The following is a 25,450-nucleotide window of genomic DNA, read 5'->3' on the forward strand; positions in this document are numbered from 1 at the left end:
TTTTCCTAAAGGTAGCCCATCGGCCTCAATGTAGTTGCATCAATCACATATACTAAATTGGTCATATCTTATTTTCTTGTGAACCAGATATCTTGGATATACTAAGATCAGAGCAGATATTCCTATTCCACCTTGTTTCGATGCCTCACCATCATATTCATACCAGTGATAATATTTTCCTAAAGGTTGCCCATCGGCCTCAATGTAGTTGCATCAATCCCATATACTAAATTGGTCATATCTTATTTTCTTGTGAACCAGATATCTTGGATATACCCAGTATCATGACCCTAAAACTAGCATAACAAGACTCCATTTCACCTTTTCTATGAGGTAGTATAATTTTTTTTGATTCACATTCGACCCCGGATCCTAACAATAATCTGTAAATAAAATCACATCTCACCAAACATGAATAACTTTGATCACGTGAATAACTAAAAATATATTAATCAAATATCATTTTTATACAATGTTGTGACATTGGTTTTCATTTTCAAAGAATTACTTTGATTTATTCCCCTACAATCTGAGTAATACATAAATGATAAAATAAATATGAAATAAATGATTCAGAACAATTTTTTGAATCCATGATATAATCAATGTTTTGTATCCTGAGAGCGCCATTCAACAATCCCTGTAGAATGGAATAAGAGAGGGGAGATTTTCAATCTAATTACTACTTATGCAAGGAAAAGAACACTGAGTGAATAATGATTTGGTGGCAGCTAAAATCTGGAAGAGAGATGTGAGACAGATAGATATATCAGAGAGATATGATCATATAAAATCACATAATTGGTTGAGACTCTGCTTCATAGCATCCACCTGTCTGGTCACATAATCCAGCTTCTCAAGACAGATCTCATTGGTTATCCTAGAACTGTAGTCGCACATCTCAAATGGGCGGTACTCGCAAGCGCTTCTGACTTCCTCTCGTAGGTTTGTCTGGATATCCTGCTCCAAAACCGAAGAAAAAAATTCATCAGTAGCCAGAATCCCCATTCATATCCTAACTCATAGTTCTGACCTTCTCATTTAGATTCCTCCCCCAAAATACCACTTCTACAGCAGACTAGAATATGAAACTATTAAACCATCATTGGGAGCATAACGACATTTGTCATGCATCAGTAGCCAAATCCTCATTCTTGAGCTCTAGATGGTGAAAGAAGTATTTATCTGATAAACCTTGAACGAAGATGCAATCACCAAAGTGCCGTAAATGGCATAAAGTGCATTTATCATGCATCACAGAGTAGAATGGTTATTCTTGCAATCCAGGGGATCAGAGGACAATAATTCAGAGGACAGAAGAGAAACTCATTATTAAAGCTCATTCACCATTAAAGTGCAGGGATGCAGATGGGATGATTTTTTCGTCCCAGGACGAAAAAATCGTCCCGTCTGCGAGGTTTGATGAAAATATTGTTATCCACTCAGTATTGTTGACGGGACGGAAATTCGTCCCGCGACCTCCGGACGGGACGGTTTTCGTCCACCCGGACGAAAAAACCGTCCCGTCCGGAGGTCTCGGAGGAAAAAACCATCCCGTCAAAGTCGCTGCACTGATTCCGGACGTCGGACGGGACGATCTTCGTCCCGTCCTGTCCATCGTCCATGTCCCGGATGAACCAGAACTATATTCACCATATATCATAAGCCATAAATCTCATCAATGAGTGACAAGGGATGAGATGAGTAACTAGAAGACAGACTTTCTGCTTTGAAGTTTTCTGCCGGAAATGGGTCAGAGATGGAGTTATCAATCACCCATTGACAAAATAAAATGCTTTCACCATTCATTAATGAGAAGAATGATCGTTCACAAAGACTATTTTTCCAGAAAAATCACTGTGGCTAACTGGACGGAAGACCTACACTATCAAGTGCATTAGCCTCATTCATCATCTATCATTGGTCATGATGCTCATTTATGATCTCGAGATAAAATCATAAAATTAAGAGATTTCGAGCCAAACGAACCGATAACATCATATCCATCAGACAAACAAAACTGAGAACCAAATATCTCTGATGTTAAGTCTCTATCAAGGAAAGGATTTATGAGGGGAAAAAATAAAGAAAAGGGGGAGATCCATCAAGATTTGAGGGATGGAGAAGAAGAAAGATAGCATAGAAAGACAGTGGCAGCCACAGGCCCTCCTGCCTTCTTGAGGATCTCCCTCACAGAATCAGCCAACTGTGTTTGCAGTCGCTGAAGACGACGACAAGAGAATGACGAAGAGTCATCATTGTTCCCATCATTTGTCCATAACCAGACGTCGATGATGAAGACCAAATTGTTTCTCATTCTTCCTCCATTAAACTCGCCCAGATGACGAGAGCCAATAACAAAATCAGCATTGTCATCATCCTACATCTGGGGCCAGGATGCCGATGCGATAGAGTCCTGATAAGGACTCGTCACAGATGATAATTTGGCAGCAAAAATGGCCTATTCTTTGAATGATTGCACAGTTATAAATATCCCTCTGTAAAGACATTAGAGGCACTCTTGGATGAATGATCAATTGGGGCTTTCTTGGCATGAGATAGTGATATGTACTTTTCAAGAAAGTACCAAAGAAGGAAAGGGCGGGCGGGGCAATGGACCGTTGACCGGATGACCTGACCAGGGACTCGACCCTATAAATAAGAGGGAGTCATGGTCGGGGAAAGGAGGACATTTTCTTGATTCACGCCTGCGACGGTTACGTTGCCAGAGGACCAGAGACATGGAGCTACAACGCAGATCTGGAAAGGGGATTACGACGACGAGGAAGGAGCTCCGTCATGGGAAGGGCGAATTGTCCTATCATCTGATTCTACTATCTTTCTATCTCTCTTTTCTCTCTCTCAACATCAGATTCAGACTCACAATTGGGTGGATATTGGCAAATTCTTGAGTTTCTATTGGAGATAATTCATTGATACTTCATAGGTGTATCAGATAGCTGTATTCAGCTATCATAAGGGTAAGAATTTATGTATTCAGAAATTCTTGAGGCATAGGCCATTCTTTCTTCACATCTTATTCTTCTTTTCTCAATTTCCGACAGATCTCCACGAGGCATCTATCACGTTGACAGTGGCAAAGTAATCATCATCTCAATTTGTGGAAGATAACTGTGACAGGATTTTTGGATGAATTGTCGTCGCCTTCAACAAAGTTTAAAGGAAAACTATCCCTTTTTTTTAGAAAAAATAAACTATCTTAATTTAGATGACAAAGATACGCCTGACAGGGATTAGGGACCAAATCAAACGCACATTTCTCCATTGGAATGAATGGGATTGGCAGAGTGGGAAAAAATGACCTTGATGGACTGCATGAACTCAAGGCAGTGACCGGCAATGACGTCCCGCCTCGGACCGGTAGCAGCAGCGAGCTCATCCATCACAGTACCAGCCAGCTCGAGCACCCTCACAATCATCTACATCCGACCCAAAATAAAAGGAAAATTTAAACAAGTTTATTTTTAAAAAAAATAAATACACCAACTATGAACACAAGATTCCTGGAATTTCCCCTCCGCTTATGAAAGAAAACAACCTTCTCAACGTGGTTAAGTCGCTGGAGAGAGTTGTGATGACCCTGAAATATTATGAAGAGGAAAATTAGAATTTAGAAGCACAAGAGAGAATTAACGACTATTTTGAGAAAAAGGTTTACCTGAGCTGAAACAGGCATGGTGACTTGCTCTGCTACTTATTCTTTCTTGCCTGGTAAGATCAAATTTATTTTTAAATGAACAGCAAAAGATCCATTTTATAAAGTTCTGGAAATTCGGAACAATATTTTCTTAGAAGGCAAAGGTACTATGGAAGGGGGAAAACCTATTCTAAGCCATAAAATCCGTCACACGACTGATCAGACATGCATTGTGAGGTCGGCACATCTATTCAACAGAAGCAAGTAAAAAGAACAAATTTGAAGAGCCATGATCGAGGGCAAAGAACACAGATTGCCTTAAAGGTATGTTAACCGAGAAAAATGAAGAATTGTGGGACAGCCCAGAACATAGATGAAGGTACCCAACTGATTTTCTTAAATTAGAGTATAGCGGATTCGGGGATGCAGGAAGAATAACAGAAACTACGTTTCACTAATAATGATGAAATATCGTAAAAAACTCGATTTTTTAAAAAAACCCCATCGCGTATTTCAAATGTCTACACTGAAATACGATCCAAACATTCTCCAATCGAATTCTGTGGTCCAAGAAAAGAATAAACAATACCAAGAATCATACAGAAGAACGTTTAGCGAGGGTCGGCACATCTATTCAACTGAAGCAAGAAAAAATAACAGATTATAAGAATCATGATCGAAGGTAAAGCAACCAGATTGTAATCAAGGTGCGTCGCTTTTGAACAAATGGAGAATTGGGGGACAACCCAGAACAAAGATGAACAAACCTTTCGAAACTACTCTTCCACTGCTTCAGGCAAACGCAAGAGCGGACAAATGCGTCTAATCGGAGCTCTAACTTCTTGCCGAACTCCTGCCTTGTACTCAAATCGCATTAAATATATTTCTAAATCTACGCACAGTTATCTTCCTCGAGAGAAAAAAATTTGGATGTCCTGTAAGAATCCACCAGGACTAAACCGTGGAAAACTTTCAACATTTAATTATCACTGTACTGATTACCCATAAACATTAGGTGGGAATGATATCTCCTACGTGCTTTTTAGAGAAAAAAAACGTTTCTGAACTAGAACTTACTCTTAATATTTGCTAAGTTGCTTAATATGGGTTAATCCATACGTGGGTGCACCGACCTTGTCATTTGACTAGCCAAATCAATAACGATTGATATAAAACCTCTGGGATATATAAAGGAGTCATTAATGTTCACATCCTCAAATTTTCTTACTCAAACAGTCAGATTTTTATGCTTATGCAATATCTCAGATTATTTCACACAAAATGTGTAAAACAAGATTTTTTAAAGAAATATTTCACATGATGGAATTCGTGAGTTTAAAAAAAAAATTAATCCCTGGTTCTTGAATTGTAATAAAAATTTTTTAAAAATTTAGAACAACAAATATTTCTATTGAGGGTAAACTGGACCGGTATTATAAAGGAGTCATTAATGTTCACATCCTGAAGTTTTCAGACCCTAACTGTCAGGTTTTAACGCTTATGCAATATCTCAGATTATTTCACACGAAATGTGTGAACCAACCCTTTTTTAAGAATAATACTTCACATGATACGATTGTTTTCTACTTTTTTTTTTTAATTCAGCCTACTTCTTGAGTTGTAATTTATTTTAAAAATAATTTAGAACAACAAATATTTCTATTCAGGGTAAACTGGACCAGTATACAAAGGAGTAATTAATGTTCATATACTGAAATTTTCAGACCCAAACTCCCAGGTTTTAATGCTTATGCAATATCTCACATTATTTCACACAAAATGTGTGAAACAACCCTTTTTTTAACAATAATATTTCACATGGTACGATCTTTTTCTACTTTTTTTTTTGAAAAATTCAGCGTACTTCTTGAGTTGTAATTATTTTAAAAATAATTTGTAACAACAAACATTTCTATTCAGGGTAAACTGGACAAGTATATAAAGGAGTCATTAATGTTCACATCCTCAAATTTTCAGACCCAAATTGTCAGGTTTTAATGCTTATGCAATGTTTCAGATTATTTCAAACAAAATATGTGAAATATGCCTTTTTTAAAACAATGTTTCACATGATACGATTCTTTTCTATTTTTTTTGAAAATTTCAGCCCATTTCTTAAGTTGTAATTAATTGTAAAAATAATTTATAACAATGTTCTAAATTATTGATTCCACTAAATTAACTGCCAACTGAATTCTATGTTTATTTTGACTGCCATGCTATCCAAATTTCATGCCATTTAACATGTAAACTTCCTAAAAAGAAAGGAGACATAAATCTATCATAGTTGACCTCATTTCATCCCCAAGTTCTTTCTTGAAAAACTGGCCCTATTTCTTGAGTTGTAATTAATTTTAAAGTAATTTATAATAACAAAATAATAGCTAAAGAGGGTTAAAGATGGGAAGATCATTAACAAAATAATGGCTACAAGTGGGTTTTAAGGTGGGAAGGTCATTAACAAAATAATAGCTACAAGAGGGTTTTAAGGTGGGAAGGCCATTAACAAAATAATATCTACAATACAGTTTAAAGGTGGGAAGGTCATTAACAAAATAATCGCTACAATAAGGTTTAAAGGTGAAAAAATCATAAACAAAATAATAGCTACAAGAGGGTTTAAAGGTGGAAAGTGTTGGGTTCTAGAGGCCTAGATCTGGATGAACAGAACAAAACGATGCGCTGCAGAAGACATTTGCGAATCAAACGGCATCGACAAAAACATTAAGCAAAGTACCTTTGCACGAATCTCATTAATGTTTTCTTCGATCCTAGAGCGAGACGAGTCAAGCTGCTCAAGTGTGCAGCCTCTAGACGTATATGCGCAATCCTCAGCACGTTGAATCTCCTCCTTGTCGTTGACAAGCCCTATTCTACCTCTACCATCGTCGTTACGTCGTTCCGATCACATCAGACATGAAGAGGGGTGATGGGAAAGGGGAGAAGAAAGGAAGGACCCTGAAAAATTCTGGCCTAGTTGAATTTTGTTCAAGGCCTTCTCCTATTTATACAAAGTGGATATTTTTCATAAAAACCCCCAAAACTTAAGTATATCTTCCAATGTCCAAAAGACCATTCGCGTGTGACCCTCTAGGCCCATCTATCAGTCTAGTTAACGACTCCAACAACCCGATAACCTTTATTGGCCTTCCAAATTAATTAACTATATCATCATATAGATTAATTAACGCCAGATCGATTTAACCCAATCGATAGGTCGAGAGCACGACACGTGGGGTGCCAAGCTACACCTCTGTCCTAGAAGATACAAAGGAGTGTGTATCGACTCACTCATGGAACCTGTTCGTCATCAGAGTATGTATAATCCCTCATCCACTTGACGCTCCTTGGATGACTTAGGGTATGGTCAACTGTCAAACCCTAATCGATCATCCGAGTTAGTACTGATGCATTCGGAATCATCGGAGAGCTCTTCTCTGATATTTCACTGCCTTGGCCAAAGACTTCGTTGCATCATCTTCCTTGAGCTGTCACCTCTTATACCGAGGGTGGACGATCCCATCTTGACCACTCAATCATGTTCGTGAACTTCGTGATGTACCCGAACTAAGACCGTTTAGAATCCCGTAATTAGAGACTCGTTGGCCATAGTCAAAGTACAACCGTCCGTCCACAAGATATATTTGGTGTCTCAGGTTGAAGGACCACTTACACAACCGTGACGTGAATTGATCTGATTGAAAGTTCGATATAATACCTAGCAAGGATTCGTACGGATCAACTCAGTGAACTCTTTCCTCTAAAGAGCACCCACTATCTATCCTTAGTGTCTCCACACTAATGGCTACGGGATAGGTCATACTCATCATATGAGTGAGGCTTGATAGTGCTATTCTATCTAGATACTTTGATTTCCTTCTCACGCATCCTTCGAAAAAGAATGTTTAGAACACATGCTTAAAGACTAGTGATCTCCGTATTACGATCTCATCATAATTCACTAAGTCTGATCATGTATTCATGGAATTCATTTTACGCATCACACGTGCACTATAATGAATATGTTCTATTAATGAACGTGGAACGAGATGTGAAATGTGTGATTGGCTTATCGGCCACATATATTTCCATCAGGAAGTCATTAATAAAATAATAGCTAAAATAGGTTTAAAAGAGGTTTTAAAGGTGGGAAGCTCATTAACAAAATAGCAACTACAAGAGGTTTTAAAGGTGGGAAGCTCATTAACAAAATAATAGCCATCGAGAGAGTTATCAGGTAAAAAGTCATTAACAAAATAATAGCCATCGAGAGGGTTTAAAGGTAAAAAGGTTATTAACAAAATAATAGCCATCGAGAGGGTTTAAAGGTAGAAAGGTCATTAACAAAATAATAACTATCAAGAGGGTTTAAAGGTAAAAAGGTCATTAACAAAATAATAGCTATTGAGAGGTTTAAAGGTAAAAAGGTCATTAACAAAATAATAGCTATCGAGAGGGTTTAAAAGTAAAAAAGTCATTAACAAAATAATAGCTATCGAGAGGGTTTAAAGGTAAAAAGGTCATTAACAAAATTATAGCTATCGAGAGGGTTTAAAGGTAAAAAAAGTCATTAACCAAATAATAGCTACGAGAGGGTTTAAAGGTAAAAAGGTCATTAACAAAAGTATAGCTATCGAGAGGGTTTAAAGGTAAAAAAGTCATTAACCAAATAATAGCTACGAGAGGGTTTAAAGGTAAAAAGGCCATTAACAAAATAATAGCTATCGAGAAGGTTTATATGGAATCTCTCCCTCTTTCTCTATCCGTCTGGCTACATCTCTCTTTCTCTCTCTGCTCTCTCTCTCCTCTCTCTCTGTCTCGCTTGCTTGGTCTCCAGGAGGAAGGAGGAGAGGAGGTCTTCAGCCATGGCGACAACGAAGCTCCAAGCTCTCTGGAATCATCCGGCCGGTCCCAAAACGAGTTAAGTCGGCGTTTCCCTTCCTATCCTCACTTCTGGCAAATTGTCGTCTTGTAAGATCTATCCAAGTTCTGGGTATTTCTAGTTGGGGGTTTTATTTTTGAATCTGTAGAATTCAATATATATAATTGTTTCCAGAAATCGTCTTACTGTTTTCCTTCTGAAGGTTCAAGCGTTTGGATCTGCAGTGTTATACTTTTGCTAGGCTCTCTGATTACTCGGTTTTTTAATCTTTGAAAAAAAAAATCTTTGGTAGTTGACTCTTTCTATATAATTAATGTTCACTTCATTAGCTCGAGTGCATGTATGTGCATAGCATGTAAGAATTTTGCTTACGTTGTCAGCGTTGAGTGCGTACTTGAATTCGGCGGTAGTATGACTTAAGTGTTTTTATTTATTTATGAAGAAAGTATGAATTAAATGTTGTGATCTTTAGTATTTCATATTTCTTCCTTTCGGGAATTTTGGCATAGTTTCAGGACTTTAATTGCTCAATTGGAATCGAGTCTTGTCTAGAATTATGAATCTGCGCATGCTTTTTTACAATTAATTGCGAGTGTCCGCATTCTTATTTGCAATGCATTGTTGTTTTCTCTAATTAATTGTTGTTTTCTTTAAGCTCAGTTCACTTTTGGGCCCCTACCTTTAAATGGGGCATTAGCATCGCAAATATTGCGGATTTTGCAAAGCCACCAGAAAAACTCTCGTATCCACAGCAAGTTGGTTAGTCTTACTTGACACTATTAGTGGGATAAAATATTTTTATTTTTTGGTCCCTGTGTGATTTAACATTTGACCTTCAAATAGTTTACCATTATCCAATGATTTGCAGCTGTTGCATGCACGGGGATTATTTGGTCGCGCTACAGTACTGTCATTAAGCCGGTAAGAAAAAATATTTTTATGGATTCAAAAGTTTTTTACTTTCCTCTTCTCGCAAATTTGATGTCTTCCTTTTCGCCCTTCGGAGGATAACATTTATTCCATTGGGATGAGAATTTGGGAAAAAACAGTGGTTGCCAGTTAGAGTTAGAGACACTTGTAGGGAAGTGTCAAATACACTCTCTTTTGAGGAATAGAGCGGAAATTTTGATTGATGAAGAGTTAAATTGTTCAAATTGAGAGTGCTGTGATGGAGGTGAGATGGAAAAAAAGGTAAGAGTAGGGAGAAGAGAATGGGTTGGGGCCAATGGGATGTTGATGCTGTTCCTGCTCTGTTAAGGAAGCTAGGTAGCAGAATGCACTTAGATCTCTCCTCCAATAAAGGAGACAGAGTGCCTTTGAGGGGTGTGCTCCCTGGGCTTGATGGGCCTGATCATAATTACGGCCCTGTACTTCAGGGTTGATCCCCCATTCTATGTGATCTTCTCTTTTTTCTTTCAAAAAAATTATGTAAACCTATTTTAGTGCTGGATATCACCAGTCATTGGTTGCTGTCAGCTTCCCACCGTAGACTCCATTGGGGCACATTTAATCTTTAAGATAGGGAAGTCTTATGAAGCCTCTTATAGTGCTCCTCATAAGATATAAGTAATGAATATTTCAAAAAAAAAAAGATATAAGGAATGAAGACGTATAAAGGGAACATCAAAAAGAACTGCAAGACTGATACATGGCTGCCGCTTTTTTTCTTTTCCATACCTCAACTGTAGTATAGTATTTTCATTTGCCTCTTCTATAGTGTTTTTAACAAGAATGTCACACAGTGTTGATTATTTATTATTATATGTATAAACCTCAAGTCTTTCCGTCAAATATATTTTCACATGATTAGACCGAAGATTGATTTGGGATGCGTAATTAGTTTATACTGTTTTTGAATTGTTTACTGAGATGCCCATTTTTTTTTAAAAAAGGAAGATCATGATCACGGGGAATCTGCGATCAACCTGATACTGTTGTCTTCAGACACTCCCCTTGATCCACCTGTCTAAACCCTAGCCACCTTTCTTCACCTTCCTTTCAATCGTAGAATCCCAATATTTTTATTGGGTTACAATGTTATTGGGTCCCTGGGACCCAATATGATGGATCCGATAAGATGGATCTCATAAGGGCATTATTACAATATAGGAAGTTCCAGAGGTTTAACAGGAAGAAACATGAAAATAAGAAATTCAGGTATCCTCTTACAGATATTATCAAGATATTTTAAAGAGTTGCATGGAGAAACTAGCTTTTTCCCCCCTCTCCCTCCATCATTCACTTTCATCTAACCCCACATGAAACAAAATCCTCCTTGTCTTGAATGATGTTGTCCACCCCTTGAAAATAATCCCATCACGATGCAGCTTGATGGCCCATAGCATGGCTAGTAGCCTTCAACCTTCTGCCTCACTCCTGAATAGAGGCCCAGAAGGCCTCCTCGCCTGAAGTAACATTTGCCCTGGGAGTCTTCTGGCTGGCCCAAACTACCCAAGTCAACGGGCACTCAAAGAATAGATGAGATCAATCTTTTTTCATCCCCTATGCATAGATCACACTTTCTTGAAGTATTTGAGAATAGCCTCTTCCTGAAGGTTTGGGTCATATCTCTCCACCTTAGTATTAGCCAACCAAAAATATGCACCTTTAAGAGAATTTTTCACTTCCATATGAACCTGCATGAGCGAATGGTTGCCAACTCTTCCTCAGTCTGGTCATCTCTGATCTTCTCAAATATACCCCGGACAGAATAAGAGGCACTCTCCCACCCCTAGTCATCCTTTACCCTTTCATAGGTCTAACATGGGGTAAAGAATGTTGCACACAGTAAAATCCTCCACTCTCTGGGCTGACAGAGCACCCTCAACGATCCGATTCCATGTGCCATCCGAGCAATCCTCCACAAGCCTCTGTGCATTGGATCACCTTGATGTGGGATAACCCAAACCCAACAACGGTAGTTTGGCGCCATTAATTTGGAGACCTGAAAAATCTGAAAATAAATCCAAGAATGTGTTAGGACTCCACTCCAAGTCTACAAAAGGAAGTTCCATGGGCCTCCGGTGGGCTCGCAACCCGCATCTGCGCCCATTAGGGCTGAATTAACGGAAGGGCCGTCCCTCTTAAGGGGAGGGATGGAGACAGAAGAGGCTATCGACGAACTGGTATTGTCTCTTCCCTGCTCTCTCTCACTCCCTCACATCTCCTTCACCCTACCCCTTTCCTCGACCTAACAGTCTTCTTACCTGAGCCTCAGACCTTCCTACTCCCACCAGGTTACCTAGCGTACGACGGTCACGCCACAAGGAAGGGCGTCCCCGAGCCAAGGCGTCCCCTGTCTCGCCCCACTGGAACCCTTTCTCCTCTCCCCCCCCCCCCCCCCGTGTTCTGTACCTTCGGGAAACTAAGAAACCCCCTTTTGTTGCTTAACTCTTGGATTGTCTTCTCTTTCTCTCGACGGGAAGTTGGGGTTTTATCAGAATGTGAAAAGTTCCTTCGCTTCCTCTACAGAAGCTTCCATAAAAATGTGATGTCGTCAGCATGTTGTAGTGATGGGATAACTGAGGTGCCTGTTTAAGAATTTATGTCTTCCTTGTCCACATGGTATGGTATTTTCCCTCACTGGAGTTTAAAGGAAAATTCTGTTTATATTGTTCGGATGATAGCAACTGCAGGTCTCCAATTTGAGCATCGCATTCTCTTTTTTTGTCATGGGATTTTTTGTGATGGCCAAAGAACTTGGGGTTTTGCTTGGAATCACCAGTGCCTGGTTTTCTGGAAATCTGCCTAATGAACTGTTTTCATGCATCGAATACCCTTGCTTCATTATGATGTGGAAGACATAGTGTTGATTGGAGATGTTATTTTATTATATGTTTTAGTTCTCTTTCTTTATCAGTACTTTAAATAGGCCACTTACTATAAGTGGCCTATACCGCTCCAGTCTGTGGATCGGCCACAGTTATTATTTATAAGTGGCACACGAGAAATAAGTGGGCCCACCTAACTCTGTAAATTGCTGGTATTTAGTCCAGCGTGGAGGAATAGAAAGGGAGTCGTTTTGTTATATTCAAACCTATCCGCCAAGGTGTCTCTGAGTCTAGTACGCAGAGGAACATTAACTGAAGAGAAGGAAGAAATCTTGCAATTGTACTACGCAAAGCAAATTGATGTCTTGTTCCGATGCTACCCAACTCTGAAGATAAGAGGAGAATATTAATGCGAAAGTAACGCTTACAAAGTTGCAGAAAACACTAGGAGAACCCTCAATCTTTTGATTATGTGGGTTAGGATATGATAAGAACCTGGGGTTCTTATTGGGGAAGAGAGATGGAGAAGAGGGAGACCGTTTTTAAGATTGTCACAACGGCTGGAGGATCCTGCAGGGAAGGACATCTGCAGAGGTAGAGAGGGAGAAGACGGCTGCAAGGAGGTGATGAGAGAGATTGAACCCTAAATATATGGCCTCATAAAAGAAGTTTCAACCATATTTCTCCAATTAAGCCCACATCTTTGTTTTTACGACTTTCTGATTCATTACTCTCCACCTTCAATCTGTTTACAAAATAATCTATTAGTCCAATTCATATTCTTCCCTGTGATATCCCAAGTCATTTGATTTGGTCTCCTTGGATAGATATGCAATTGATCACTGAAATAGCAGAAAGATAACAATGATCTCTTCTTGAATTCAAGAAACTTTTAAAAGTGGTAATCTTTCAAGACAATACCTGAACGACCGGAACTCAAAATGATCCACTGTAGGGGAGAATGATGAGAGAATAGAGGTGGAGAGGAAAAGATTTGAAAGGGAGAGGGAGGAGTAGGGAACTGGCCAGACTTTGGGTCAATCAGATCTCCCAATGGCCAGCTGAGCTCTGCAATTCTCACTTCAAGAAAAAACTATCCCTTACTGTTGATCCTGTCTTATTAATAGGTGGGTCTCCGCCCAACTTCTTTTTCACACAAGCCTGAGGAGCCCCGGCGTGAGGACTCTCTTCTGCTTCTTTCTCTTTCCCATATCTGTCCAGGGAAGTCCCATATCAATAGTTTCCCCTTTGAAGACCAAATTGTCCTCAACTTGGAAACCAGGAAACTGCTTGTCCATCATTGGCACATCTTCCCAGGTGGCTTGATAATTAATGAGGTTCTTCCACTTGATGAACTATTGTGTACAGTGGCCGGTGAACCAGTAAGAGAGAATGGGTTAGGGGAAAACCTGTCATTCCCAATCTGCAGAAAGGTAAGTAGTTAAAGGTAAAATTTTTTGCCTCTCTCATATGGCCTTTAAAGATGAGAGATGTGGTAAACAGGGTGAAAGGTAGTGGTAGAAGGCAGGTCTAATTTGTAAGTGATGGGTCCTATTTGATGGGTGAAGATGTGCCAATATTTTGGGGATAGTCTTCATCCTGTATGGTTTAATTTTTACATACACCTTGGCCCCCACTTGAAACTGGATATCTCTTCTATGCTTATCATGCTGCCGCTTCATTATGGCTAATGCTTTTGGTAAGTGAGATTTGAGGAGATTAAGTCTGGTGTCTCGCTCTTGAAGCAGTCTATCTAAGGTAGTGTTTGCCCGTCCCGATACCTGTACCGGATGTCGGTATTGAGACGGATGCTGTATCGGATACCGGAAAGGCAATTTCCGGTATCTGTTCTTTTCGATATCCAGATATCGGATATCGGTATCAGATATCGGTTGCTACAGTGCTGATATCCGATACCAATATCTGTCTCGATGTCGGCATCCGTTTCTGTCTCATGGGGGAGGATGATGACATCAGATATCGGGTGTGGATATTGATTTTCGATATCCACATCGAAAGTATACTTAAAAAATATTATTAACTTATATGTGTTCAGCGATTAATGTGCGCAAGAGAGTAATAAGTGAGGTTTTTTATTGTTTACACATCTCGTTTAATATATACAGCCAAATATTTTTAATTTCTTCCATATGGGATAACAGGATTCGGGTTTGGTGTTAAACTCCGAATCCCTTTATCCCATATTGAAGAAAATAGAACTTTTTACTTCTATTTATTGGGGACGACGTATTAAATAATAAACAAATATGATGTCCATTAAATATGGCGAGTACAGATTAAAATAGCATTTTACCATTTAATGTATAGTCGGACTCATTTAATATATACAGAGAAAGGTTTCTAATTTCTTCCATGTGGGATAACGGGATTCTGAGTTTAGATTACACTTCAAATCCTGTTATCCCATATGGAAGAAAATAAAATATTTACACTCTACATATTAACTGAGATTGAAAATAGATTAAAACCATTTGATGCTAATGTACGTAAGTCATACATTGATAAGAAAGTCGTATTTTTACTGTCGATACCAGTTCGGATATCCGGATACCGGTTCGGATATCCGGATATCGAAAACCGATATCCGGCATCCGGTATCCGTCGCGTCCCTCTACCTACGGTATCCGGTACCAATATCCGTCTACCCCTCAGAGACGGATATCGTCCGATATCCGATATCCGATATCTGGCACCGTCCCATTTTTTCCCGCATATTGATATCGGTTGTCCGATACCGGATGACGGACGGATATCGGTTGGGTGAACCCTAATCTAAGGAATCGATGGGGGATGGTGTGACCCCATATCTGATCAAGTTTGGTGGCTCATGACCATATACGGCACTGAAAGGTGTCGTTTTGAGAGAAGAATGACGTGAGTAGTTTAAATGTATCCAGCCCAGGTTAGCCATTTAACCAGTGCTTAGGATATTGGGAAGTAAAACAATCAAGATAACTTTCCAAACTCCTGTTGGTGACTTTGGTCTGTCCATCTGTTTCTTGATTATAAGATGAGCTCATCCTCCTTGTTACTTGTGGAGTTCTTTCAAGAATGAACTGATAAAAACACTGGATCTGTCTGATAAAACCGAACTAGGTAAGTTATGTAGGCAGGAGATTTCATTAATGAAAAATCATCTATAGATTGGACCTGTAAACAGGTGTTTGGGAGCGAAAAAGTGGCTGTATTTTGAAAGTCTGTCAAGAACCACTAAAATAGAATCATACCTGTAGAAATGAAGAAATCGGAGGAGAGAGAAAGTGTAGAGAGAGAAAGTAGAGAGAGAGAGAGTGCACAAGATTGGGGCTTAAAGTATATTTTTACTCATACATTGTTCCCCTTTTTATACAAGAAATCCAGGGTCACTAGACCCTTTCAAACAGTGTTATGGAGGTTACTTGCTTAACAAGTAGCCTCCAACGGTTACCTTTTTCAAAAAGTAACTGTTGGAAGGGGTCCAACGGCTAGTTTCTGCTAGCCGTTGGACTCTGGGCCTGCCTAGACAGGCCCAGAACATATCAGGCCCTTATTGGGCCTGATATTTAGGCCCCTAGTGGGCCTTCACTAATGGACCCTTAATGGGCCCTTAGTGGGAGTGTAATGGGTCCTTAAGGGACCATTACTGGGCTGCTAATGGGCCTTCCAGTGGTCCATTAGCAGCATTCTAGGGATGTTAGTGGTTCCATTAATGCCCTAGGGTTAGGCTAATACATTTACAAGGCCTTGGGCCCAATAGTTAGTATCTCTGTCCTTAACAATACCCATGAGATGCTGGAAGACCTTAAATGAAATAGAGTGAGAGATCATCCCAGATTTGATTTAGAATAGGAACTGGCTATAATAAATCTGCTGGAATAAGGTGGGAAGACTTATGTTGCTGACAGATTTGGCATTGTGAAACATAAGCTTTGATATGTTCCTTCATTCCTGGCCAAAATGATGGATGAGAAATATGTTTATTGATTTTTTGGAATCCTCCATGACCCCATACCTTGGCGTCATGAAATTCTTGGAGGACCAGTGGAATTAATGATGATTGTGATACAGTCTTCTCAGAATGATACAAATTCAGACAAGAACAAGTAGATAAACAGCAATGTATTTAACAAAGTCTAGGGTACAAGTACACGAACCCTTGTTACAGAAACTATCTCACAAGACGATCACTCGCCTCCCAATCTCTTAAGGATATCTTAAGAGCCTTAGGAAACTCTCCCACTTCTTCTTGAGAGTCTTTTCCTAAACAATACACACATATCTACGCATATTTATACTATCCTAATTTAAGCAGTTATGCTGTTGCTTCAGTCTTCTTCGAACATATCCAAGGGTGGTGTCTGTTGGACGCCTCCCCTGGATTCTTCATGAGTGAATGCCTCATTGGGATGTGTCTCTTCAGATGCTTCAGTTGGGTTGTTATGCTGTTTGGACGCCCAGGAACAATCTAACGATATAAGAGAGTGGCCATCGTAACTGTCATAACTGTCATTTTTTTTAATCAATATCGATTTGTTTCTTCTCTTGTACACTTTAGGAAGGTTCATATCTGATTGTTTGGGCAGAACCAATCGCATTTTGTAAAGCAATGGATCTTGTTGTAGAGAATAATGTGGGATTGTTTGGGGGGTTGAGCTTAGAGACTGTAAGATAGTGGATAATTTGGGGTCTTCCCTACATTATTTGAGGATTGGTTTATCCAGCCAGTGTGAAGTCGATAAGGAGTTGCATTGTTCCTTGGATACATCGATAGAACGTGATAAGAAATCAGTGACGACATTGTTTTTTCCAGCTTTGTATCTGATTTCAAATTCAAAGCCCGTAAGCTTTGCTATCCATTCATGATATTGCTGTGGTATCTTGTTCTGATCGTTCAGGAATCTAAGACACAACAGGTTGTTATGAATGTAGTATTTTTGAAATAACTGGTAATGCATCCATTTTATGACAGAAAGGACAACTTCCATTAACTCTCTATCATAAGCTGATGTATGTTGAGGCTGTGCAGATAAAACCTTGCTTAAGCACGTGATGGGATGGGTGTCCTAGATAAGAACTGCTCCTATGCCTATCCCTGAGGCATCCATCTCCACAATGAAAGATTTTGAAAAATAAGACAAATTGAGAACGATAGGAGAGGACAGTGCGTGCGTCATTATAAACAAGGCTGTAGTGTCGTCCTCATTTCAGTTGAAAGCATTCTTTTTCAATAAGGAAGTCAACGGTAAGCCTTTGAAACATAATTGGCTAAAAATTTTCATAAGTAATTTGTAAGCCTTAGAAACCCACACAGTTTGGCTGAAGAAGGTAGGGCCCATAGTACTTCCTTCCTTTGGGTCATAACACCTATATCCCTTCTGTGTTGTGGAATAGCCAAAAAAAATACAATTAGTTTCTGTTGGGTTCAGTTTTTTGTGTAACAATCTACATATGCTGTGCACCCAAACACTTTGAGTGGGATTTGAGTTCTCACCTGAATATTCGGAAAGTGGTTCTCAAGTTCTTCAACTGGACTCTTATGACCTAATACCCTTGTGTGCCACTTATTCAGCAAATGCGTGCCTGTTAGTAATGCATCACTCCATAAGTAGGTAGGAACCTTGTTATTTATCATTAGTGCTCTGGTGACTTCCAGTTGATGTTTATTTTTCATTTCAGAGATTCCATTCTCATGAGGGGTATGTATACATGATGTCTCATGCACAATGATAGGAACCTCCCTAGGTCTTATCAGAGGAAGCAAGTCATGAAGAACAAAAAGACCATAAGCGTGGTCAAACAGCTTTGACCATGCTTTGAGTGGTTGGCTCAAAAGATTTTTACCAGATCTTGAGTCCTATATATGGAGAGGTTGGGTAAGAAGAATTCAGTAAGTCAGTTGCTGTTGCAGTGGACTGGACACTGAGAGATCTTTCCCAATCCGGAAGGGAAGAAGAACCAATCTGGTCTTCCTCATCGTTCCTACACCATTGTTCTACATTATTCTCTTCACTCTTGTTCTTACTCCTGAGATTTTCTTCATTCTTGAGATTGGATTATCTTTCGTGACATTCTTCAGTATTGATGCAGCCTTAGTACACAACCGATGTAGGAACAATACTTGAATCCATAAGCCTTGCTCTACTTGACGCAGCCAAGTCCTGAATCCACAGAACTAGCTTCTCCAACCCTTGAGTCCACTATGGGCTTGTGCTCGAGTCCACAAGCACTAAAGCACTCCCTAGCGAAGAGAGCACTCAGAGAGGAGAAACATGAGTTTCAACAAAGCAATAGACTTCAATGACCATCCTTCAAGGGTACATGGGGGGTCTTTTATAGGCCACAACAAGTGCAGGGTCGTCCATAATGACAGTGCCCTTGAAAAGGTAACTCAAAACATTGAGAAAAATAACTCTGACAAGCTAAAACAGCATATCAGCAGCCTGACAGGCCTAAGCAGACATATTATGCAAATTCTGGGGCCTGTAGAGTCTGTCAGAAGATATTGTGTGGCTCAAGAAGATCTTGATAAGACAAAACAGAAGATCTGCACCTCTGACAGGCTATAGCAGAGGTATTCTACAGATTGTGGCAGATGAAAAATCTGTCAGAGAAGAATATGTTAGAGAACAATATATCTGAGGATTTGTGGGTCTCTTGGTACTTTTCAGCAGATCTTGTCAGCTTCTAGAAGGATCTCCTTCTTGGACCACCAGTTGTTAATGGGCCTCAACAAGTGGGCTTCTACATCTTCTCATTTTCATCAACTTTCAATGACTTTCCATGAGAAGTGATCATTCAGATGAGGTCATTCTTTCAGCATGGCAGATCCATATGGTTCATTCAGCGTAAAGTTAAATTCTGGGTAGATCCATAGAGGATTGTACCACCTAACCCCCTGTCATTGAAGAATCCAAGTAAGTCAAGGTTTACATAGTCTTTTGCATTGACTGATTGAAACCTTCGAATATTCCTGCGAAATTGTAACTGAATCACTTTAAAAAACTTGAAAAGTATTGAGGTGGAGTCTAAGTTTTGAGTCATTAAATATGCCCATGTCATTCGAGTGTTGTAATCTATAAATGTAATAAACCACCTGTTAACCCCTGTAGTAGTTCTTGTAGACAGCCCTTAGATGACACTCTGTACAAGAATAAATGGCTGTAAACACTTTTGTAATGAAAGAGAATAATGAGTTCAAGTGTGTTTAGCAAACTGGCAAGTGTCGCATGCAAGGTCTGAATCTCTTAAACATTTACATGCTTCTGGGAATAACAAATGAAACTTTGAAAAAGAAGGATTGCCTAGTCTTTTGTGGAGCGAAATTGCCTTCCGCTTGGCGGAGCTGGTGCATTGGAAGGCAGTAGGTGCATTCTGGGTCTCATCTGCTGCCGCCTACACCTTGAGGTAATACAGGCCTTGGCGTTCCTTGACTAACCTACTGTCCTATAGTCTGATTCACAAGAAAACACCCACTTGTAGTATTTACGAAATTGTATACCATGGATTTTCTCAATCTACTTAAGGAAATCAAGATTGCTGAAATATATGGAACATTAAGGTTGTTTTCAAATCCGATGCTTAGAATTCTAATAGCACCAAACCCAGCGATAGGTGTAAGATGAGGCAGCCTTAATACAGGAACAGCGTAGAAATGCGACTTCTAGGCTACATCATAAGATGACCATTTGCTGTAAGAACATTTTGTTTTACTGGAAACAGAATATAGGTTATGAAAAGTCTTTTATGCGGTGTGATGTGATCTGTGGCCTCAGAGAATAAAATTCATAGATCTTTAGACTTCTGTTGTACAAGAGGGATGGTGACAGATGTTAAGCTAGTAAACGCACAAGATGGCATGCCGGTAGATGTGCTGGAGGGTGCGATGGATGCTGTTGCCATCATCTGTCTTATCCTTCCAAACGCTTGCCACAGCTCTCCACTTCCTCAGCAGATGCAATGTGGGATACAGTGGAGAGAGTAAGAGCCTTCCCAATTGACAAGCCCTGAGGTTGGCTAGTAGTGCCAGTCAGAGCATGCTCCTGTGGGAATATCTATGGTACTTAATCAGAAGTGTGACAAACAAAAGCTCTTTTCTGTCCAAATTGAGGCTTCCCATGAAGCTTCTAGAAGATTTTCTTAACATATCATGTGACTGCAACAGAGATGTGCTCTGGGATCATCATCAGTAAGATCTTCCTAATTCCTCTGATTGTGAGGACCTCCAGCACTCTTTCCTGCATTACCTTCACCCCAAAGGCAGTAGTCTCCTGAGAGAGAGCAACATTTAGTGATTGCAGGCAGCCCTCATTTGAATGACCAAACAGACAGCTTCCTCAAAGGTAGGCATCGTTTCTTTGTTGATCAATAAAGTTTTTAAAGTAGCAAAGTGTGAGTTAAGCCCAGAAATAAATTTGTCAGCATGGTCTTCTAACACATGGACTCTTTCTTCAGAGTCCAAATTTTTGATGGGCCACTAGTGATCCAGCTCATTCCAAATGGCTTCCAGAATAGCAGCATATTCAAATACTTTCATAGTCCCTTGGGTTAGAGTGATAGACTTCTGAACCAAGATTGTAATATACACTTTTTCATTGCGCTTAGAATGCATCCGCCGCGGATCAACCCTTGTGTATTGGATTGGGATAACTGTTGCTCAGTCATGTGTTTAGAGTTCCTCCGACCAAGCAGTATCATTTTAACATGTCCCAACCATTTTAAGAGGTTAGATCCTTTTAGCTAGAATGCATCATAGACTTAAGGTAGATCATAACATGACTTGACATACTCCATAGAGGACTGCACAGGAATGTGTATCAAGTGTGTGATTCCATTGCATATAGCCAATAATCTCAACAAACCAAACAGGTAATAGGCGCCTGAAGTTTAGCAAAAAGAAGATTGCAGAAATTAAAAGGGCACTTCCCTCATTTGAGACTATGATGCGACAGGTGATAGACACTCAAAAACACACCGGCAGCATATAGCAGAAGAGAAAAGTTGCACTTCCCTTACTGCGGACTATTTTTTTTTTTAAAAGCAAAATCACGGTGCCAGGTACGTCCAACCCGGAGGTTGTGCCCGTAGACCGATCCAGCCGTGCCCTGGATGCCACCCAGGGGGTATTTTATTGATGAAATAGGTTGTTGACAAGCGTTTTTAGGTGTAGTGTGAGCATAAATATCCCAATTACACTCGGACCCCACTCATCCACGCCCATGTGCAAGAAAGGGAAAAGATACATAATTGATACCTGGCAGCGGAGAAGGTCACTCATGCCAGCGTCTCTCTGGATCTGGGGACTATGACCAAACAGGTGATACACACTTCATAAAACATTGGCAGGAATTAGCAGAGGAGAAAAATGGCACTTCCCTCACTGGGGACTACTTCTAAACAAGTGATAGGTACTCCCTGTGAAGGAGGATCATGACTGTAGGAGGATAGGAAATCTCCACAGCAGGTAAGTTATAGCTCTAACCTGGGAATGATAATCGTGCTGCAAGTTTATCAGAAAAAATGTGTATGGTTTTAGAACGAGGTAACATGGGCATCCTGCTCTGATACCATGAAGGAAGAAGAGAAGGATGATGGGTTCAAGCAAGGGAGAGCACAAGAATCGTCCATAGTAAAGATGCAGCAACACTTGTTTAGGCCATGGCAGCCCAACGAGGAGAAAAAGGGGAAAGAACACCAAGAACCAATATATTTAATGACATAAGAAAGCCTTCACGTAACTCAGATGCAATATCCATTAGATACTGGAGTGAGAGTCATAAGTTGCGTCAGTCAAATGCCGTGAGGCCATAAACGCAAATGCAAAGTTTTGGGTACAGTGACAAAACAGCTGGAAAAACAGAAAACGACTTTCTTCCACCAACACCTAATCTTTGTCTCTGGGTAATATGCTGATCAGTTCCTTATCGACGACGCTTCAAGAAACGGAGAAAGCCCAAGGGTACTCGTGCTGGGATCTCGCAAGTGTGACCCTACTTATAAAGGCAACCGGGATGAGAAGGGTGATCATAGTTCACTTTCAAGATTGAGTTCGACGTAGGGGCCAGATGCCAGAGGCTGGAGCAGTTGGCGACCACGGATGGAGGGAAAGAGACGATCTGCTGAATCTTCCTTCATGTTCTTCTACTTATTTCCTACACATTACCTATGCGCAGTGATCTAGAGGTGGAGTTCTGCGAGATATTTTTTCAACAAGAGCTACTGAGTTGGGATATTTTATTCAAGATTCACTTAGATACACAACTGGTGTATCACGTTCTTTCTGTCGTCCTCTTGTCTTCTTCTCTCGGCAATTATCTTTCTGTCATTCTGTTCTCTTCTCTCATCTTCCTTTCCTGATTAGAACTAGTTTCTTATCTGTATCTTTTCGTAATGCAATTTTTCTGGTGAATGTCTCTCAACAAAGCTTTAAAAATTTTTTGTACAATCGCAGAAAAATTGGAATCTTTTCAGTGTCAACGTGGCGATGGCCGGCACTGGGCTTTATCAGCTATCTCGGAAGATCAGGTACCAATTACACGTGTATCCTTGAGCATATTGATGCGTTTTCAAGGGAATCTGTATCTTGATCTTGCTGAAGTATATATTTTCGGTGACATTTTTAGAAGGAATACTAATTATCGTGGGAATTTTCTTAGATTCTGTACGAATTTATCAAATCATGCGGTTTTATTTTATTACAATAGCTGTTAATTCTAAACAAAAAATTACTAGTTCTGTTTATTCCTACAGCAACCTACAGATGATCAAGTATATCTGCTCTTTTATTTATCAGGCATGACTATTTTTCGGAGGTAGATGCTGTCTCTGAGTCTGCTGATAAGGAAATTGTGGCATGATGCTTGTGGATGAGGAAGGCCAATATAGCTTTTATCATATCCATGGGCCATTAGATGTTTGTTTTTCCTTCTCCTGCTTATCATCATCAGTCTCGTCATCATCATCAGCAGCATTGATGCAATCTCTGGATATTTCCTCAGCTTTTGCAATGTTAAAAAATAAGAATTGGCGTGCTGTGAGGTTACATCGTCTATTCTGGTTGAATTTTATAATTACTCTCTGAAAATAGTCTCTGTAATCTGAACATTTTCCTCTCTCTCTCTCTCTCTATATCATCCACTTTAAATTAAGAATTTTATGTTTTTCTTTCTTCTGCCCTATTCATTCATCGTCTCCAAATGAATAAATGCTGTCAAATTTCTCTCAATAATCTTCAAATGGAGTAACACCTCTTCTGTTATCATTTTCTCTGCAGATAAATGAATTAAAAGATTTCTCTCATACTTTCATTCGCTTTCTCCATGTAATCCTAGTTTTCCTAAATAAAGTTATTTTTTTTGTCTTGCTCACCCTTCTCTCTTTTCTCTAAATGAAGTTACCTTTCTCTCTCCTCTAAAAAGATGTTATCTCTCATTTTTTCTCTTGTTCTCGATTTTTATTTTTCCATTTCTCTCCCCTTCAAAGATAAGTATCATATTTCATTTGGTGACTCTACTGTTCTTTCTTTTTTTCTTTTTCCGTTTCTCTCCCTTCTGAGTATTATATTTTATTATCTGACTCTCCTCTCTGTTGTTGCTTCTTTTCCTTTTTCTATTTCTCTTTTTTAACGCGATAATTAATATCAATTGCTCTCTCCCTCCCTCTATTTCCTTTTACTCTCATGGCTACTGTATTTAGGTTAGTTCCTCCTGTCTCTTCTCTCTCTGTCATCTCTCTTATTCTCACCCATTCTCTTTCTTCCTCTTTATCTCACCTTATCTCTCTCATTTTCTCTCCTGATGATATTTATAAATATATAAATGAGAAGAGATAAAGAAAGTCTAGACGGAGATGAGAGAGAGAGGGAGAATGAATAAAAAGAGAGACGAGACGAGATAAATATGAAGGAGAGCTAGAAAGAGAGACAAGAGAGATAATAAGAGGTTGTGAGGGACTAGAGGAATATGAGATAAATAGAGATAGAGTGAGACAATAGAGAGATGAGAGACAGACAAGGTTGGTAGTGTAGTGTAGTGTTTTCTTTTGGACATCTTTCGCGATATCTGATATTGGACAGTCTGATATCAGGTACCCGGCAAAATCAAGACTATTGAAGATGACAGTATTGGATATTGGGTATTGGATATCAGTATTGGGATGTATATGGAAGGGGTTGGGATGGTATTGCTGTCAGATGGTACCGGACTAATACACTGAGATCCAATATCTGGATATCAGATTTTTGTAAAGAAACTGTCCCAAATGAGAAAATTTGAAAAGGCTGTTGTGGACTTCGTTTCGTGCAATTACAATAGTGAATACATTTTCTGTCATTACTGAATACCTTCCACATTGACTGTATGTAGTGGTATATTTGACTTGTGTCTTGCATGGCCAAAGTCTTTCCCTTTTGCAAGCCCAAGTCCCTATGTGCACCTACCTTAATTATATCCCTACCTATATATCTAACTAACTTCATTTTATTCCTACATTGGGTGTTTCATATGTGAAAAATATTTAAGAATTTTGTTGGATATAGGAGAATCAGATATCCCTGATCAATATCATCATCCAACCCCTTAGACGAAGCCATATGCTGTAGCTGGCGATTGGGCAGATATCGGAATGAATATAAATCCAATCTCTGATATCAGTACCGGCAGAAACTGATCTCTGATATCATCATCCAATATCAGGGTATCAGTCTAAGATGTTATCAGATTTCCCCTTCCAATATCAAGTTCAGCATCTGTCCTGATATCAGCATCCAGTAACACCATCTGGATGGGTGCACATCTGGGCAGTGAGATAGGACACCAAAGACCAAGATTGGTTGAAGAGAGAGAGAGAGAGAAGATACAATGAATGAACTAATAGAGAGAGAAAGAACGGGAGAGAAATAGAAGACACCAAGAGCAAGAGGGAAACATAGAGGATGGGGGGAAGAGAGAGAGATGGGCAATGAGATAAGAAGAGTGTAAACGAGAGGAAGAGAGATGAGAAACAAGTGAAAGAGAGTGGAAACAAGAGGAAGATAGCGCCAAGAGAGATGAGAAACAAGAGGAGATGGGAAATAAGAGGGAGAGATAGAGGGATATGTGAGTGAGATGAGAAAAGAGGAAGAGAGGGGAAATGAGAGGGAGAGAT

The 25,450-nt window shown here is 39.6% G+C and overlaps 2 protein-coding genes across 3 annotated transcripts; one reads left to right on the forward strand and one right to left on the reverse strand.

Moving 5' to 3' along the window:
- Positions 1–667: 667 nt before the first annotated feature.
- On the reverse strand, positions 668–4,663 carry LOC144713303 (mediator of RNA polymerase II transcription subunit 11). 2 transcript variants are annotated; one of them, XM_078587882.1, is made up of 6 exons: positions 4,426–4,663; positions 4,248–4,296; positions 3,680–3,729; positions 3,560–3,601; positions 3,324–3,440; positions 668–960 (listed from the first exon to the last, which is right to left on the reverse strand). In XM_078587882.1, exons 3-6 carry the CDS (start codon positions 3,695–3,697, stop codon positions 784–786), a joined length of 354 nt encoding a protein of 117 aa, XP_078444008.1. In that variant the 5' UTR covers positions 3,698–3,729; positions 4,248–4,296; positions 4,426–4,663; the 3' UTR covers positions 668–783. The 2 variants fall into 2 exon arrangements, with proteins under 2 accessions (XP_078444008.1, XP_078444007.1); XM_078587881.1 differs by lacking the exon at positions 4,248–4,296.
- Positions 4,664–8,405: 3,742 nt separating this feature from the next.
- On the forward strand, positions 8,406–23,390 carry LOC144713108 (mitochondrial pyruvate carrier 4). Its single transcript, XM_078587600.1, has 5 exons — positions 8,406–8,578; positions 9,201–9,299; positions 9,409–9,461; positions 22,758–22,831; positions 23,100–23,390. The coding sequence occupies exons 1-5, from the start codon at positions 8,524–8,526 to the stop codon at positions 23,161–23,163; spliced, it is 345 nt and encodes a 114-aa protein (XP_078443726.1). The 5' UTR covers positions 8,406–8,523; the 3' UTR covers positions 23,164–23,390.
- The last annotated feature ends 2,060 nt before the right edge of the window (positions 23,391–25,450 follow it).

Source organism: Wolffia australiana, chromosome 15 (assembly GCF_029677425.1).
Source record: "Wolffia australiana isolate 7733 chromosome 15, ASM2967742v1".
NCBI lineage: Eukaryota > Viridiplantae > Streptophyta > Magnoliopsida > Alismatales > Araceae > Wolffia > Wolffia australiana.

What these genes read in the sequence shown, in the direction of transcription:
- LOC144713303 (XM_078587881.1), bottom strand. An exon ending in GACTTAACCACGTTGAGAAG is followed by an intron (nt 3,441 to 3,559) that starts GTTGTTTTCTTT and finishes GGTCGGATGTAG; the next exon opens with ATGATTGTGAGGGTGCTCGA. An exon ending in AGTTCATGCAGTCCATCAAG is followed by an intron (nt 961 to 3,323) that starts GTCATTTTTTCC and finishes GTTTTGGAGCAG; the next exon opens with GATATCCAGACAAACCTACG.
- LOC144713108 (XM_078587600.1), top strand. Translation starts at nt 8,524, where the DNA reads ATGGCGACAACGAAGCTCCAAGCTCTCTGGAATCATCCGGCCGGTCCC. An exon ending in TCCGGCCGGTCCCAAAACGA is followed by an intron (nt 8,579 to 9,200) that starts GTTAAGTCGGCG and finishes CTTTAAGCTCAG; the next exon opens with TTCACTTTTGGGCCCCTACC. An exon ending in CTCGTATCCACAGCAAGTTG is followed by an intron (nt 9,300 to 9,408) that starts GTTAGTCTTACT and finishes AATGATTTGCAG; the next exon opens with CTGTTGCATGCACGGGGATT.